Raw genomic sequence first — 16370 nt, forward strand, 5'->3', positions numbered from 1 at the left:
CATTAATCTCCCATTGTTTACATGCTGATTCCTCCAGAGCCTAATCTCAGCCTGGAGCTGTCAAACGACTGCTTGGAGAAAACACAAGACTGATCCTGCACTCCCAAGGACTCTCTCAGCCTGTAGGCAATAAACAAGAGTGAAGCCATAAGTCAGACATGTTGCCAAGTCATAGGAACTGTGTCATTTCTACCAGCTTCCCACATGTCTGCCTTGACACCCAAAGGAATCCTCACAGCAGTTCTTCCTTTGCTTCACTTCTAGTTGCCACTCAACAGGGACTGAACCCAGCTTCGCCCCATTTATCTCCTTCACAATCAGGCAGTTAACTGAAACACAGGAGCTTGCAGGGTTTTTTTCTGATAAGGAGAAATTGATGATGAGAAGGGCATCTGTGACATGAAATCCAATTTTCCTGAAGACAACAGGAGAGAAGATATCAGGCACTTACTCCCTGTTTCAGCCAGAACTCCCATCCCCAAAGACTCACTCCACATTGCCCAGCCAACCAAACTCTCATGTCAGCATTTGCCATGTCATACTTTTCACCTCTTGAGTTGTGCCAAGGAAGCCTCAGATTGCACGTTTGGGAAAATTTCTTCACCAAAAGGGTAGTCAAGTATTCCAACAGGCTGCAACTGGGCAGCTGATTTACCATCCCTGGAGGTATTTCAAAGACGTGTGGATGTGGCACTCAGGGACATGGTTTAGTGGTGGACTTGAAAGTGTTGGGTTAATGATTCCAACCTAAAAAATTCTGTTATTCTCCATGGTTTATATGGACTCTTCTCAGCCAGGTGTGCCATTAGTGTGAAAACCCTTTTCACAGTGTAATGGTTACACTGTATAAAACAAAGGGGTTTTTACAGTTACTTCATAAATGAAGGATAATGGTTCTTCCTGTCTCTTGAACTTCAGTTATAACAGGACCTAAAAGAACCCATTTTGCCATTAGCAGTCAGGTGTTGGTCAGTCACTGGAGCTCAGCAGTTGCAGCCCAGCTTGTACATGTGGCAAATTACTCCACAGCAGCCTGTCTTGCCTCACTGGGATTTTGTAGGAGGAACCACATATGCACAACCCTTTTCTGCCTCCCTGTTCTCAGAACTCTTCCACTTTTTTTCCCCAACCTCTTCAGAAGCCTAGTTTGGTTTTGCTTTCTTAATTTAAAATTTCAGTCCTTTCAAAATGGAATTTGTTCAGGGATTGTGAGGGGGAAAATGGGCAGAGACCTGTTAATTCTCTCTACTCGGACCTGTCTTTTTTCTTTGTTGCTAGTTAGTTGGCTAGCTGAACAAATGTATTTTACATGCTTGGAAACATATCTAGTCTGCTAGAAGAGTTGATCAGCATGGCCGAGCATGTGACCCAGTGCTTTTCCCAGCAGGAAAAATCAGATGTAGCTCAGGCCCGTCTTAAACATAACAGGCTGTGTCACCAAAGGTGTTTTACCAACCAGCAAAATGTAATTATCACTTTTCCAAAGCTGAAATGCTTCTTTGGCATAGTTTCACCTTCTAATGAGACTAAATATGTTAGTAAACACTGCATTCTTTGGAGACAACAGTCAAAACATTAAGCACTTGTTGGTGAGAGTACATTTAAGCACTTGCAAAGGGAGTCTCTCTACTGTTAGTGTCAGTAGTTTTCTACCTGCTATCTAGGACCATTTATTTTATAATTTAATTATATGAGGATATGGTGTTATTTTTTCTTATGTGACACTGAAAAGTGAATCAGTCATCAAATCCTACAGAAGTCTGGGTACTAAATTCTGACAAACTCCAGGGTGGTTTCACTTCTTTCCTCTCATGTGAAACCATACCTGTGATCTGCACCCCCCTTAAGCAGAAACAACTGCAAGATGACTCCAGGCATGTAGACCTCTCTGGTACCCACAGCTGATGATCATCTCCACTAGGCACATTAATTAGTTCCTAGAGTAATTAACTGGAAGCCACATAATCAATGCCAGATGTTTTGGAGTTGTTTCATTTTGGATTGCAACTGCTACTGGGTTCCCGAATTTATACTCTTGAACGTTTTTCCCAGAGAAGGCCAAATTCTTCATCATCCAGTCAGAGCCCTTCAGCAGCAGCTGCTTGTCTTCTTCCAGCCCAAAGCTGGGGCTGTGTGATCTCACCACCCCCACATATCACTGCTGGCTGGACATGTGTGAGTTTGGAAACTATTGGTTAACTTTCTGTTCCCCTGTGCATCTTCCTCAAAGAGATGTTTCTGCCTCGGGAAGAAGCAAAGCAATATGTCAGAGTTGGTGGATTTACATGCTAATGTTTAGATCCAAGTGATGTTTATAAATGAGAACAGTGAGGGATGGAAAGAGGCATTTGTGTCAGTACTGTGGTGGCTTTCTGCGCTCTGTGGCTTCTTCAGGTTTTACTCAACATTGCAGAGTGGAGAGTTCTCTTTTTTTCACTTATTTAAATGATGATTATTATCTGCTCACAAGTTCAACACCAGAGGGTTTTTTTATGTTACCTTTGGACTATATTAAAAATGGTACATTTTCAGTGCTCTTCAACTACTTTTCATAGACATAGCTATATAGTGTGCCAAGATATGGCCTTGCTAAGTTGATCCTGACATGGGCTTTAATTACATTGCATACTTACTGCAAATTAACCAAATGCTGTAAAATTTTTTTGAGAGATGGATTTTTTATTTCTTCTTAGCACCCTGTCTGTAGTCTATCAAAGATATTGATAAAAGTTTATCCGATAGAGATGTGTTTGATGGAATGGGGAGGGGAAGCATTTGTTCTTTTAATTGCATCTCTTCAACATTTTGAGTGCAGTATGGTTTCTTCTGAGCCAGCAGCTGGTGGTGTCACACTTAATGTGTTTTCCCTTTTGGGAGCCATTGGTTCTTGCACCCTCATCCTTCCTGGTTCTCCTCACTGGCCTCCTCCCTGCCAAGCACTCTCTCTATTTTTATGGAACTGCCATGGCATTGCACTGCACTTAAGGAATATTCTGTCTTCTCTACTTTACAGCCAGAATTACAACAGTCATCTCAAGGTGCTGTTCCTTGGTGACACGGTTTTTATTTTGTTTCTTTCTATCAGTTCTCTTTGAACTGTTTGGTATTCATTTTTTTATTGTTGGACAATTTCTTTGGCTGATTTTCCTTGATGGACTGCTGGAATCTGCACTGTTCCTTCCTCTAGTTTTATCATTATTTTTCATACTTCTTACACTGTGACAGAGATACTGTCCTAGGGTTGACAGTCCTGGCAGATGTCTGTTACTGGCTCAAATGTTCCTCAACACCTGCTGGATTTTTTTCCTCCTGTTTTTAGTTTAAATAATCCCCCATAACCTTGTCAGTCTTCTGTGCCAGTCGACTTGTCCTACTTTCTTTAAGGTGGAATTATTCCTCACTTACAAACTTTCTCTTCTCAAATAATTCTAGTGAGGCCATTACATTTATATTTTTTCTTCTTCATGCTGCTTTTAATTCATTAATTCAGACACTGATAATCTACCTATCTGATTTGGTTGTTGATCCTCTCTGTTCATAATCAAGTAATTTATTTTCTTTTACATTTTGAAAAGTGATAGGAACTTCACTCAACCATCATTCTCAATGCACTAGATGATGGGTAAAACCTTCCAAGAGCAACATCACAATTCACTATCAGCTCTCATGAGCAAGCTAAGCAAGCTAAATGCAAATCTCCTCTTTGTAATTTATTCCTTTTAATACAAACCTGGGGGAAGGTGCAGAGATAATTTGCAGCCTGCTCTGAAAGTTAAGATAAGGATTATATCAGACCATGGATTGATTATATTTAAAGCCATGGGACCCCCAGTGGCAATATCTCCCAGCTGTTCCCTTACTTACAGCAGCACAGTTCTGCCTTCAACACTGCAGCTGATGTTGGCAGTTGAAGCCTCACAGCACAAGGGGAAGGTGAGAGGAGGGAACTCCAAGCAGCTCCAGGGCAGCCTTTTGTCCTCATGGTCTGAGGGAGGAGCATGGGGGTGTTCCTAATTCCAGCCACCTCCCGCCGTGGAACTCGGGGGCTTTGACTTCTGCGACTTGCAAGTGACCAAACAGCTCTTACAGATGTTGAATCCCTAATTAATGACGTTTTTTTTAATGAGCTACTCCAATGTTTCTGCAGCTGATTTTTGTTTCAGTACAGTGACATGTCACCTAGCAGTTAATTCCTCACGTGGCAGGGATCTCAGCCACTGTGTGTAGATACTGTTCTCTAATGGAAAGGAAGTATCCTTAGAAAATATTTCTATACAATAGGATTTCTTTACCATGAGGATTTAATTTTGTAGCTGTGAGCTTGACTGTCTCTGTCTCGCCTTCACACTCTCTCCTCTGTGTAATTTAGATTCAGGTTCAATAGGAACTGCTTCAAAAAGAGTAACTGGTAGCTGAGCACAGGAAGGCTCAGACCTAGGCAGGGTAGCCTTATTTTTGGTTTGATGTTGGCTTTTTTTCCCCTTTTTTTTCATTTACTTACTTTTTTAAATAGCAAATATTAGGACAGAAATAAGACAATGATAAATGGAAGTACCAATTAACACTAGTTATGTGGCTGCATGGCTCAGAAAAGCATTTTAAAGTAAAAAGTTTTACATTTGAATGCAGCAGTTTATGCCAGGAGCAATGCAAGGCTGCTGAGTCAGTGCTGTTCACATATTTCCCATATATTTAACCCAATATTCACACATATGCTCTGAATTCAGAAGCACACACCTGACTGCCTGCACATTCAGCTTGACTTTCCAAGTGCAGTTACACAAATATACATTTATTTTACATTTCAAGGAATAAAAATAATCACTATTTTATTCTTACTTTATATATGTATTTGTTAACTCTGTAATATAGCACACACTGCAGAGAGCTATTCCTAAATGGAGTTAGTATTCTGGCAGTACAATTTGTTGACACAGTGGTTTTGGGTTTGTTTTCTCCATTGATATTAAACAGTCAGAAATGTTTCAGATTGTTGACAGGAGTCCCCAGTACTCTAAATGCTGTATCCCAGGTATCAGTCATGATATTTATGGGGCAATTGGTTGATTGTCCAGCTCTGGAGTTCTCAGGAGAGACATAGACATGTTGCTGTGAGTGTGGAGGAGGGCCACAAAAATGATCAGAGGAATGAAACATTTTTCAGCTACAGAAAGGCTGAGGAGATGGAGCTGTTCCACATGGAAAAGGCTCCAGGGAGACCTTAGTGAAGCCTTTCAGTTCTGAAAGTACTTACGTGAAAGATGGGGACAGACTTTTTAATGGGACAAGGGGTATTGGTTTTGAATTAAAAGAGATTTAGACTAGGTAAAGGGGAAGAAATCTTTTACAAAGAAGGTGGTGAAATACCAGAACAGGCTGTGCAGAGAGGTGGCAGATGTCTGCACCTGGAAACATTCAAGGTCAGGTTAAATGGGGCTGTGAGCAAACTTACCTGGTTGAAGACGTCCCTGTTCATCAAAGGGGAGTTAGACTAGATGACTTTAAAATGTCCCTTCCAACCCAAACTATTCTATGATACTTAAACCTAAACAATATCAGAAAAATGCATTCTATACTCATCAAAGAATGTGAAAGTTTCACGCCTCACACTGAAGTCTGTTTAACATCAGTTGGTTTATTGAGAGATCATCAGGAATCTTTCTTTTTTTAGGCTAGTTTCTTCAAAATTGAAACTTGTCTTCTAAGATGCTTCATTTAAAGAAGCTTGTGGGTGTGTGGGTGGAGGAAATTGTTTCTTCTGTCTTTTTGTTTGTTTGTTTTTTGGTTTTGTGGGGGTTTTTTGTTGTTCTTTGTGCATTTTTTTAACAACAAGTGCATGTTTGATTGATTTGAAATGTGTATTTTGCACTTCAGTGTTATATTTATGCAAACACTGAGGACTGAAGAAGATGTGGAGTCAGGTCACAGCCACCCTTCCCACCTCACACAGATAATATCAGGTCTGTGGGCTACAGCAAAGGCAATCTGGATACCTGTTACAGTGTATAGGAAAAGTGGGCCTTTGATTTTCATACAGATTGGTAAATTGCATCTCATCTGAATAACATCAACATTAATTAACTAATCCATTTAATAAGTGGAAGGATTTTGCTCTGTTGCCTTACCCTTCTTGATACCTCTGATTTTATTTTGTCATTTAAGACTTGTGCCAGACTGGTTTGGTGGCACCTGATGTGTAGCGCTATGGTGGGATGAGCAGTGAGTTACCAGGTTTCCAGGTTTATTTAATTTTTTACCAGGATAACCTGTGTACTTTGCAGAAAGGAAGTTAATAATGGAATAATGAGAGAAATAAAAGATCAAAGACTGTCCTTGCCCCATGTCTTTATTTCTGTACCCATCAAGCACTGATTTTTAGACACGTTTCTGTGAAGTGACCTTGGCATCAATTCCTGCCATGACTTCACCACACTGTCATCATGCCATGGTCTCAAAATACGAAATATCCTACTACAGGAAATCTGAAACTACCAATATTACAATAACTGCAGTAACGTAAACTGCAGAAAAATATGTTTCATGACAGTGGAAGCAGAAAAGCTGGTAGATGAATTGGATTCCTTTTTAGATGAATCTTGTATGGATCAGTAGGTTTATTCAGAGTCACTTAAAAAGCAGTTAACATTCCATTAGCAACAAACTGTGATCTGTGTCAGCAGTAAAGTACTGTTCAGTCATTTATTTTAGAATGAGCAGTCACTGCAGGGAGAAATAAAATTATGAAATGCCTCACAAGCAAATAAATAGTAAGGCAAAGCCAGGGATTTTCTCTCTTATTCTAAATATTAAGCCTTCCTCCTAGGAATATCTATTAATATACAGCAATATTTTCCCCAATGTTTGCTATGTGCAGGGTGAGTCAGAACTTTCTATTTCTTCTGGTAGTTTGGGTTTGGGATGAAAGAGTAAAGTGCATACTCAGATTTGGCTGCTGCCGTGGCATTTCACCAAAGTAAGAGCATTGTTGGTTCAGCATTTTGTCCTCTGCTAACCTGGCTTCAGTCCCAAAGAGCCGCATGGAAAGAATCCCTTTCCTTGCAGCAGGAATGGATAGAGGGCACCGTGCCCCCGTGGGCTCTTTACCTGATTGTGATTGCCTCCTGTGCTTACAGCAGCCTTTATCTCCCCATTCTCCTGACTCAAACTAAACCTGCACTGGCACAGGACTTAATGTCTGGCTCCCATTATTTTTGATGGATGGTTTTGATACTTCCAAACCTTTTTATATCTTGTGAGAGAGATCAGGTATAAAACAGCCTTCAAGTGTCATTGATCCCATGGTGAGCCAGACATGAGTAGGAAAAGCATTACTGAAATCTGTGCAGAACCCTCTCCAAGCTGAGCTGCTAATGGCAGCCATCCTAATGACATCTGCACGTTACCCTCCTGTCATTCTCCTGTGTGCACTGTGCCAAATAAAGCTCAGCCAAACAGCAAACAATTAAAAGGTCGATTGCTTTGTGGTGCTTTGAAGCCACTGCTCTGATTGTACAGTGCTGCAGCCCCCCAGGGCAGATTGTCCCCACTGCTGGACGTGTCATATAAAACCAGGAGCTCAACAGCTGCAAAAGCTCCACTGCATTGTAACAAATTTAAATGTAGACCTCATTCCCAAGTTCTGTGTTACACAACAATGTTGCCTCATAAAGTTTTAGTCCTTGGTTTAATTACTCTGATAGATTGATCATTATAGTGAGGCATAGAGAGAGAAGGGAGGAAGAAATATAAATAAACACGTGGTGACTACACTTTTTAGACAACCAGCATTTCTGCTAAGCCACTAACAAGCAGTGCACAGCTGACCCGTGTGGGGCATGTAAGACTGTGATTAAAACATTTGGCCATAAATGCCATGTTGACTTTGAAAAACTTGTGGTTTATCAAATAGGTATCTCTATGAATCAAAACATGTAACTGGGGTCAGAAGTAATTTTAGATCACTAACTGATATTAGTATTGAGAAATCAGGAGCTGTTGTTTACAGTAATAACCAGTACCTCCTCATTTCCCTGAGATTCTGCTGTGCCTGCACAGATTAATGTGAAGAGGAAAACTCATTTTTTCATCCTTTTCAGAAGAAAAGGATCCTGATGGGTATTCTAATGTGGAGAAACAAAGTTTTAAGGTTTTTTTCCTACTGGTTTCTGATCATGGCTGTTCTGATGTGACATGAGGGCACAGAAAAAATTATGAGGGCATCTTCAAAAGCCATAACTCGAGGCTGTGTTCATTCTCTCCCATTGCCTTTTATGATAATGAATAGTAATTTAGAATTAATTCAAAGCTAAATGATTTGGGCTGCTTTCTTTTCCAGACCTGAGCCTTGACTGCAACAATTGTGTTTAGAGCCGAATTCCTCTGCAGATTACATTTTTAGGGTGCAGAGTGATGGTGAGCAGCTAGCCCAGCTCTTCTGAATCTCACATTTAATGGTGAGCTTTCCGAAAGCTTTCAAGTGAAATCTTTAAGTAAAAACTCCCAGACTTTTGTAATCTTTTCCTATGAGAGACCCCTCCTTCCAGGACTTGAAACGCTAATATTTTCGAAATGGCTCAGTAATTCTAGTAAAAAGGAGGAAGAAAGTAATGAATACAAGTTATCATTCTGGAAATCTTCCAGTGCTGCTGCTTAGAAACTGTATCTTAAGAGATAGACTTGAAATTATTCCTTGCATTACAAATAATGCAGTCACCTCTGTGATGGAGGTGAAAATTATCAAGCTAAGAAGCAAAAATTAATTTATTTTTAACAGTTTATATAGTCATTGTAATCCATAAATGCAGTCAGATATTATGTAAAACACTGTATGCTACAACCACACAGCTAAAATGGTCTTTTTAAAAATCATCTTTACAAGTCTATTCTTAATATCAGAAGAAATATGCTTAGTTCATTTTAAACTTTAAGAAATTAGAAAAATGCATTTTTAATCTTAGGTCCAAATTTAACTGACAATGGGATATCTTGCATAGGTGAGATATGACCTTGTACACATTGAAAAAAAAACCCCTCACATAATTTTGTCCTGTAAGCACAGATTTATGCATTCATCCTTTTTAAAATAGATAATGTAAATGGTTCCTTTGAAAACAGCCCTCTGGTACTATTTTATTGCAGATTTTCCCATGGATGTTTAAAATGTTTAGATGTATGACAGAATTTGAAATCTACTACTTATAGCAGCAAGTGCAGGCAAATAAATTGGGCATAACATTTCTGGAGTAAGCACCATTTAATTTTTAAGTGATTCACCTCTATACCACCTGCTAATCCATTTCTGGGAGAATTACAAAATTTTGTGCATCTTGCAAAAAAGTGCCATTTTAAATAGGAAAGCATAACGTAAAAGGAGTGAAACAAGGATAAAAAAGGTTTTACAAAAAGATGTCAATGAAATATTTCCAGAACACTGATCATTAGTTGTGAAACCACTGCTGATCCATAAATTCTGATTTCTTAGGGTCAGAGAAACACTTGCTTCATTTATATATGCAGACAGAGCCTTTCTATGAAATCCAGCTGCATTTGTGGTCTCAGCAGCATTTAAGATAAATATTACAACAGCTTCTTTCTCAATGTCTTCCAGAGATATCACTATGGACGGTATCTTTCCAGCGTTGTGCACTGAATTTAAAAAGCTGATTTTATTCTCACTTCAGATTACCTGATTTCTGACCAAAATGGGGCACCCTGCATTTAGAAGGAGGTATTAAAAAGCACCATTGCTGTTTTACGTGTTCCCAACATTTTCTGTAATAGCTTCTCTAAAAATGTGTGGCATAAACAAAATCCTCAAGCACATTGTGGTAAAAGGGTTTTATTGGCGCTCATTTGCACTGACCTACATAGGTTGTTCTCAGACTCCCCATTCCTGAGCAGTGATGCTCATTCTGAACTGGAGCCAAGGAGGCACTTAATCTGTGCCAAGCCATCTTTTTCTCAAAGTACATTTTGCCATCAAAATAAAGGCACAACTCCAATTTATCTTCTGTTAGTAAAATCAGGAGAAACAACCTCATTGAAGAAAGGAGTCAGGAGTTACCCATCCAATGATCTTACAAAGCATAGATCTAATTTTCCACATTATATCAAGAGCAAAGAAAGCCTGAATTCCCATCTAAAGAATGGAAATAGAAACACACTAGGGATAGTACCTCCGATTTGTTTATTCTAAGAAAAAAAGGAAAATCTGTCTTCATTCCTCACTGACTTCTCATAGTCTTCTATAAGCTAATATTCTAAAGCAGTCCATAAAATACACCTGACATAAAATTACTGCAGCAGGACATTGTATTTCACTTCTGTGCTGTGTATAATTATCAAAGATTTGAAACTTTATGGGATGAATAAAATAAGATTGTTATTTTATACACAGCAAAGATGTCCTAATTAATGAAATTTGCCAAAGCAAGAAAAGGTAAGAATTTTTCTTGTGGAAGAGAACAGGGATTGTTTTTTCTTGCTTGGTTTGCATGGGTGTAATGTGCTGAACATCACACAGAATGTTCACTGAAACTTCCTATTACAGTCTTATTAAACCAACATCCTTTAGAAGGCAAAGCATTAATTTGAGTTACCCAATGTTCAGATATACTTTTTTAAACTCAAAGTTCTTTCTCTGAACTTGCTGACATCTGTATGGCATAAATAAACTGATAGGCATCCAAAATCCCTTATAGAAAAACAGGAATATTACTAGGGCTCAGGTGCCTTGAATCTTCCATACAGAACATACAATCCATGTGTACCATAACTGTTTAAAAAAATTTAACAAACCATATTTTCTTTTTATCTGCAGAATTTATTTGTTCTCTCACAAAAAAAAAAAAAAAAAAAAAAAAAAAAAAAAAAAAAAAAAAAAAAAGCAGATTATAAACTTCTCTGTTTCCTCCTAAGGACCAAAGGTGCTCCTTTGATTGGTGAGGATGCTCCAGTGGTTATAGGTTTCAGATTTTCACGTACAAAATTGCGCTGTCGGACTGTGGATGATTCTGTGTAGCTGCTGGTGCAAACTACTTTTGCTGCCACTGTAGGTGGTACAGTCTGTGGAGGAAGTCCATTGATCACATATGTCCACTGCATTGATTGTGTCTGAAAATAACAGAGAAAGGAAAAAAAAATATTAATGGTCAAATACCTTGAAAATTTGTCAGTGATTTAAGATGCAACATTGATTTCAAAAGATATTTGTCCTTTTCCGTGTAATGCTCTGGAATAACACAGAATGAGAATTGCACTCCTGGAACAGAGACCTGAAACCACATTCAGCTTTATCAGAACCAGGCATAACAAAGATGAGAAATTTACCTTCTCTGGCTGATCTAAAATTCCTTATTTATTTAAAAATCCCAGATGTCTGCATGTTTTTCAAAGAGCTCTGTATGTTTTTCAAAAGTAACTATTCCATACTACAACATAAATGCCTCATGTTTACACTGTAGGATTCACTTGCAGCTCTATCATCGGTAACAATGGTATTATCAAACGGTGGGATTTTCACATTAAAACAATGAACAAAACTAAGAGGAAAGGATTCAGAGTATGCACAAGAGAATTGAAGCTTCGTGTTGGAATCTCTAGTTTGAGGCACATTTATGTGGATTGAAAATGACACTCTTCATTTGCTCTCGGTTTATAACTGGTCTCCAGGAATGGAACATATGTTTCCACGTCATGTCTTGTAGTGCTTGAATACTTGATTCTTTCTGAGTACATGGCCCTGATTCTTACTACACATCCCACCTATCCATGCTTAAGGACTTTCATTTCTGTGAATATTAGGGTATACTGCTGTCTACCACCCGTGATTATTTTGTTCTGAAACAGAATTTTGGTTGTTAAAAACTCATGTGTAGTTTTTACAGCTCTTCCAATCATTTTCCTCTCATAATGTATCACCTTCATTTTTGAAAGCAGGTCTTTATTCCAAGTCTCTAGCACTTTCCTGTCATTGCATCTAGAAAAGGTTAAATTCCTGGGCTTTAGTTTTCTATCCTCTTTTTCTTTTAAAAAAAAAACAAAAACAAAAACAAAAACAAAAACAACAACAAAAAAAAAAAAAAAAAAAAAAAAAAAAAAAAAAACAAAAAACAAAAAACCAAAAAAAACCAAAGCTGCAAACTAACAACAGAAATATTACAAATCAAGAAGGTATTAAAAAATCTCAAATGATGTGTCATTATGTCCAGCTTTGTACTCTGCAAAATGAGAAAGCATTGCAGGCCCACTCTAGGCATAGACTGTCATCAATTCCCTCACACTTAGTGACTCAAAATCCCAGGTTTTACGTTTAGGGCTTTTTTTTTCTCCCTCTGAGATAAAACTAATAGAGGAAGAATGAGTAAAAATATGTCTATTAAAGTCTATTAAAATATACTCATACAAGTGAAATTTGGCTTTTATACAGAACACAGAGCATGAACACGGTACACAGAACATATCAGACTCTCTGACTTTGAAGTCTCAGAGCAGGAGAGTCACGTGAAATGAGAGGTATTTCCAAATTCCCAAGGTCTGCCTTTCCACAGGACACAGCAGTGCAATCACACAGCTGTGCTGGTTCCAGAACAGGTTTTTGGTGCTCTCCTGCTGTGTTGAACTCCAGGGACACAGCTCATAGGGTCACCTTTCTCTGCTGCTTCCGGTCACACAGTTTTGTCATTACAGAATTTGTACTTCGTGGAATTCATCTCCCATTTACAACTAACTTAATCCTTAGAACAATCTATTGTAGATAGAAACGTCACACCTAAACACCAGTGTCATTCTTCATCTGAGAAACAAAAGGTCAGAAAGGGTGATATGCTCTCAAATTGCTCTGGAAAACTGTGCCACAGTCAATCCTCAGAGCTCATGAGTCTTTCTCTCATTCGACAGTCACAGTTGGATTCTTCTGACACAGCTGGATTAGTGGCTTATTCCAGTGTGAGCCCTCTGCCCCTGCTCTGCTGCTGGCCGTGTCAGTACCCCAGCCAGATTTGGCCTGTAGAGAGGTGCCACAATACCCACACATATTGTGACAGATTTTCACACATCATAAATGCTATCAACCACTTCCAACCCACAGTGTGTTTATTTGTCTTGTTATTGATTGCATTCTGCCATTTAATTATGGTCTAGGTAAAGCACTACAAAATCCACAGTGAACCTTCTCCACCTCCAACTTTCTATGGAGTCATCCCATATTTACAGCAACATACAGAAGAGGGAAAAAAAGCATGGTAAAATGTTTCTTCGACTTTACTAAGTTTTGCTACCTCAGTTTTATACTTGCCACTGAAAACGCTTGAATTTATTAAGTTTATCTTTGTTATCCTATGTTTCTTCCTACCATTCTAATTACTACCCTGTTCAGTGATAAATTATATTTAAGGAGTATCATTGCAAGCAGTTTTGAATTTATAATGCAGATATTCAACAAAAAAGAAGTTTCAGAACATTAAACCATAAACTCTTTGGCTCAGGCTTTGTTCTCTGCTGTGCACTTATATAGCATTTACATTATTTCACAGATACACTGCATACACTTACAGCTCCTAAATACCATCATCATATAGTCATATTGTAGTTATAACCAGCATTTTGGCAACTGAATTATACTTTTCTGCACCAATGGTGAAAAAATAGATGAGGGTTCTTTGCTGTGTATTTTAAAAGAAACCTCTACTTGAAAATTTGCAGTACTGATTTTACATGGTCTCTGCTGAATGACTCACCTTACTCCAGTATAATTAGTAAATGAGACCTCAGTAGATATTTCACCATGCATGCATAGTTTTTCAAAATTTTCATTACTATCCTACAAAAATCAAAATCTCATTTAAATTGAATATTATTCTCTGTAAAACAGGGAGATTAATTCATCTTTATTCTCAACCTTATTTAATACTGTGAAATGAACTTATAACTCTACTGTCTGAAAAGGTAAAAGCCAGCAAAAAGCAGGTGTGACATGAACCAGCATCAGTATCTTACGTCCAAAGATAAAGCTGTCATATAAGAGAAGTAAGTGGCTCTCCAAAGTTAACTCATTATTTTATTAACTTCAGTAAAAATTAAATAGTTTATCTTTCTTTAATAAAGCAGATGAACAATTTAGTTTAAAGGTAATTTAACCTCAGGGTCATATTCACTGTGTGCAAGTCTCATGGATTATTTCAAGGTCAGAGAAAAGATATGAAAGGTGTTTCAGCCAGTGATTTAAACTGAGTAGCAAGTTACAAAAAAAAAAAAAAATTTGTTCATGAAATCCATACACATTGTGACTCGATTGTCTACAGTATTAGTAACAGTGGGATTTAAACAAAAATGGTGGGCTATGCCATCTCTCAACTTCACTTATCATCAGCATCAAACAATAGATACAGACTTCTGGATAGTAATAACCTCTTGTTAATTTCCTGTTTGCCCTAGAAATATCCTGGATTGTGTGTCCAATAAAAAAAAAAAAAAAAAAAAGGGTTATGGCTTGACTTGTCGAATAAAGCTGTCCATTCTGTTGCTGTGTCAGGTGTTCTGTACCAGGAGACATGGCAACTCCACCCTAATATTTAATCTCGAACTATGGTTGTTCACCTATTGTAAATCATGTGCCATCATCCAAGACTACTGGAGACAATCATCCAGAAAAAGTGGTGCATTTATATATTTATTAAGTGAAAAAAACCCTACTGTTCTGTAATGTAAGCTCAGCATTTTCTGCCAAAGGGGAAATGAGTGTCACACACATGGAAAACTTACTGTAACAGCCAACGTAACTTGGGTTCTTTGTTTAGCATTAGAACCACCCAGAAATCAGAATTTTCAAGGCAACCTAAATTTAAGTAATTTTCAGTCAATCTTAGGCAAACACAAATGTCTATTTTACTACAATACTTAATTTGCCCTTCCAAGGGCACAATATTAGCTGCACAAGCCATAAGCATTTTTTTCTGGGACAAGTCTGTAAAGCTTAACTTCTGTAATTATTCTAAGCAATATGAAAACTGCAGCAAGAGCAAATTTATCATCTTCAAAATTCAAGCAAGTGCCTCCAAACTGCTGCTTTGGGTTTCCAGGTGAGACATGTCACAGCAAAGGAGAACACAGATCATCACAGTTTCAGACTTTTCTGGAATGGTGGAGAGGAGGAAGAGAGACTTTCAAAGGTCATCCACATCTGACCATAGAATTATGATTGAGTATTTGATTTACAAGCAATGTTTATTTGCCTCAAAAGCAGGCCAAAAATTCCCAAATCAGAGGAGCTCTTCTTCCTATTTTTAAGGCAATGCATTTTGCTGTATCAAATTTGGAATAATTCCAATACTAGCTCTGGTAGTAACAAAGTCTAAAGATGAAGGTATCAAATCTGCTGCAATCTGTACTAAGACTAGAACAGAATTACAAAAGAGAATCTCTCTTACAAAGATATATCTGATATAAACATAGGTAGTTAAGAATCCAGGCTCCCTGTGATGCATATCTAGGCCTATTTCACACACAATTTAAGAAGAAAGACAAGATCATACTCTGAATGTCCTTGACAATCTGAGGGAGGATTTCTTGTTGAAATGAACAACTTTCTTCTTTCAAAACCTCAATATTCCTGAATCAAAACGTGAAGAGAATAACAATTTGGCTCACCTGACTGGAGTTATGGCCATCTACTAAACTAAATCTCTCTTAATAATGTTTTTGACAATTAAAAAAATGTGACACACACTGCCACTTCTTATTAAATAATGTAAGTTATTCAAGTAAGTAATTCAATCATTTTGATGGCTGACTGAGTAATGTTCATGAAGCAAATTGTTCAGCCAATACTGGTAACAGTCACCAAATAATTTATATAAAAATCTCTTTGTTTGGTATCCAACCCATTTTTACTGATGCCTCATGATTCATAGGATTAATTTGCAAAACACAGATTATCCATGGGTGTTCACTGAAGGCTGGAAGTGCTACTGATGTACATGATAAATAACTGCCAAAGCAATCTGTGTTAGGAAAGTGGATTGGGAGCTAGGATCAGGAATTTCAAGGAATATTGTATTCTAGTTAGCTTCCAAATAATGTTAACTCAGAAAAATCAAAATAAAATTTGCAAGACTTCCTAAAAAGTTAAACCACAGAAAACTACATGCAGTGTAATTAATTTATACTGCAATGTTTTGTTATACAAACAAAAAAAAAATGACCAATTACAATCAGTGTAAAGCAAACCTTTATGTGAACTATGCAAGGGAAGAGCAAAGGCAAGAAAACTCATGGGTCAAGACAATGATAGTTAATTAAGAAAGAAGCGGAAAACCCCTAAAGCATTAAAAACCACCCCCCACAAGCAGAAAAATGCTCATCCAGGCTCTGAC

At 37.9% G+C, this 16370-nt stretch overlaps 1 protein-coding gene and 1 long non-coding RNA gene across 2 annotated transcripts in view; both read right to left on the reverse strand.

Annotated features, from left to right (window-relative positions):
- Positions 1-1993: 1993 nt before the first annotated feature.
- LOC136286118 (uncharacterized) lies at positions 1994-3939 on the reverse strand. The gene is made up of 3 exons (XR_010719775.1): positions 3865-3939; positions 3731-3765; positions 1994-2238 (listed from the first exon to the last, which is right to left on the reverse strand). It is a non-coding gene; the product is annotated as an uncharacterized lncRNA (long non-coding RNA).
- Positions 3940-10842: 6903 nt separating this feature from the next.
- Positions 10843-16370, reverse strand: part of CFAP47 (cilia and flagella associated protein 47) — a 263998-nt gene continuing 258470 nt past the window's right edge. Inside the window, exon 64 of the mRNA XM_066176999.1 lies at positions 10843-11112. Within this exon, the coding sequence (XP_066033096.1) occupies positions 10891-11112 (222 nt within the window). The 3' untranslated portion in view covers positions 10843-10890. The remainder of the gene's footprint in view (positions 11113-16370) is intronic.

The sequence above is a fragment of the Chamaea fasciata genome, unplaced genomic scaffold (genome assembly GCF_029207755.1).
Source record: "Chamaea fasciata isolate MVZ Bird 193981 ecotype frontalis unplaced genomic scaffold, bChaFas1.0.hap1 SCAF_2, whole genome shotgun sequence".
In the NCBI taxonomy this organism is placed as follows: Eukaryota; Metazoa; Chordata; class Aves; order Passeriformes; family Sylviidae; genus Chamaea; species Chamaea fasciata.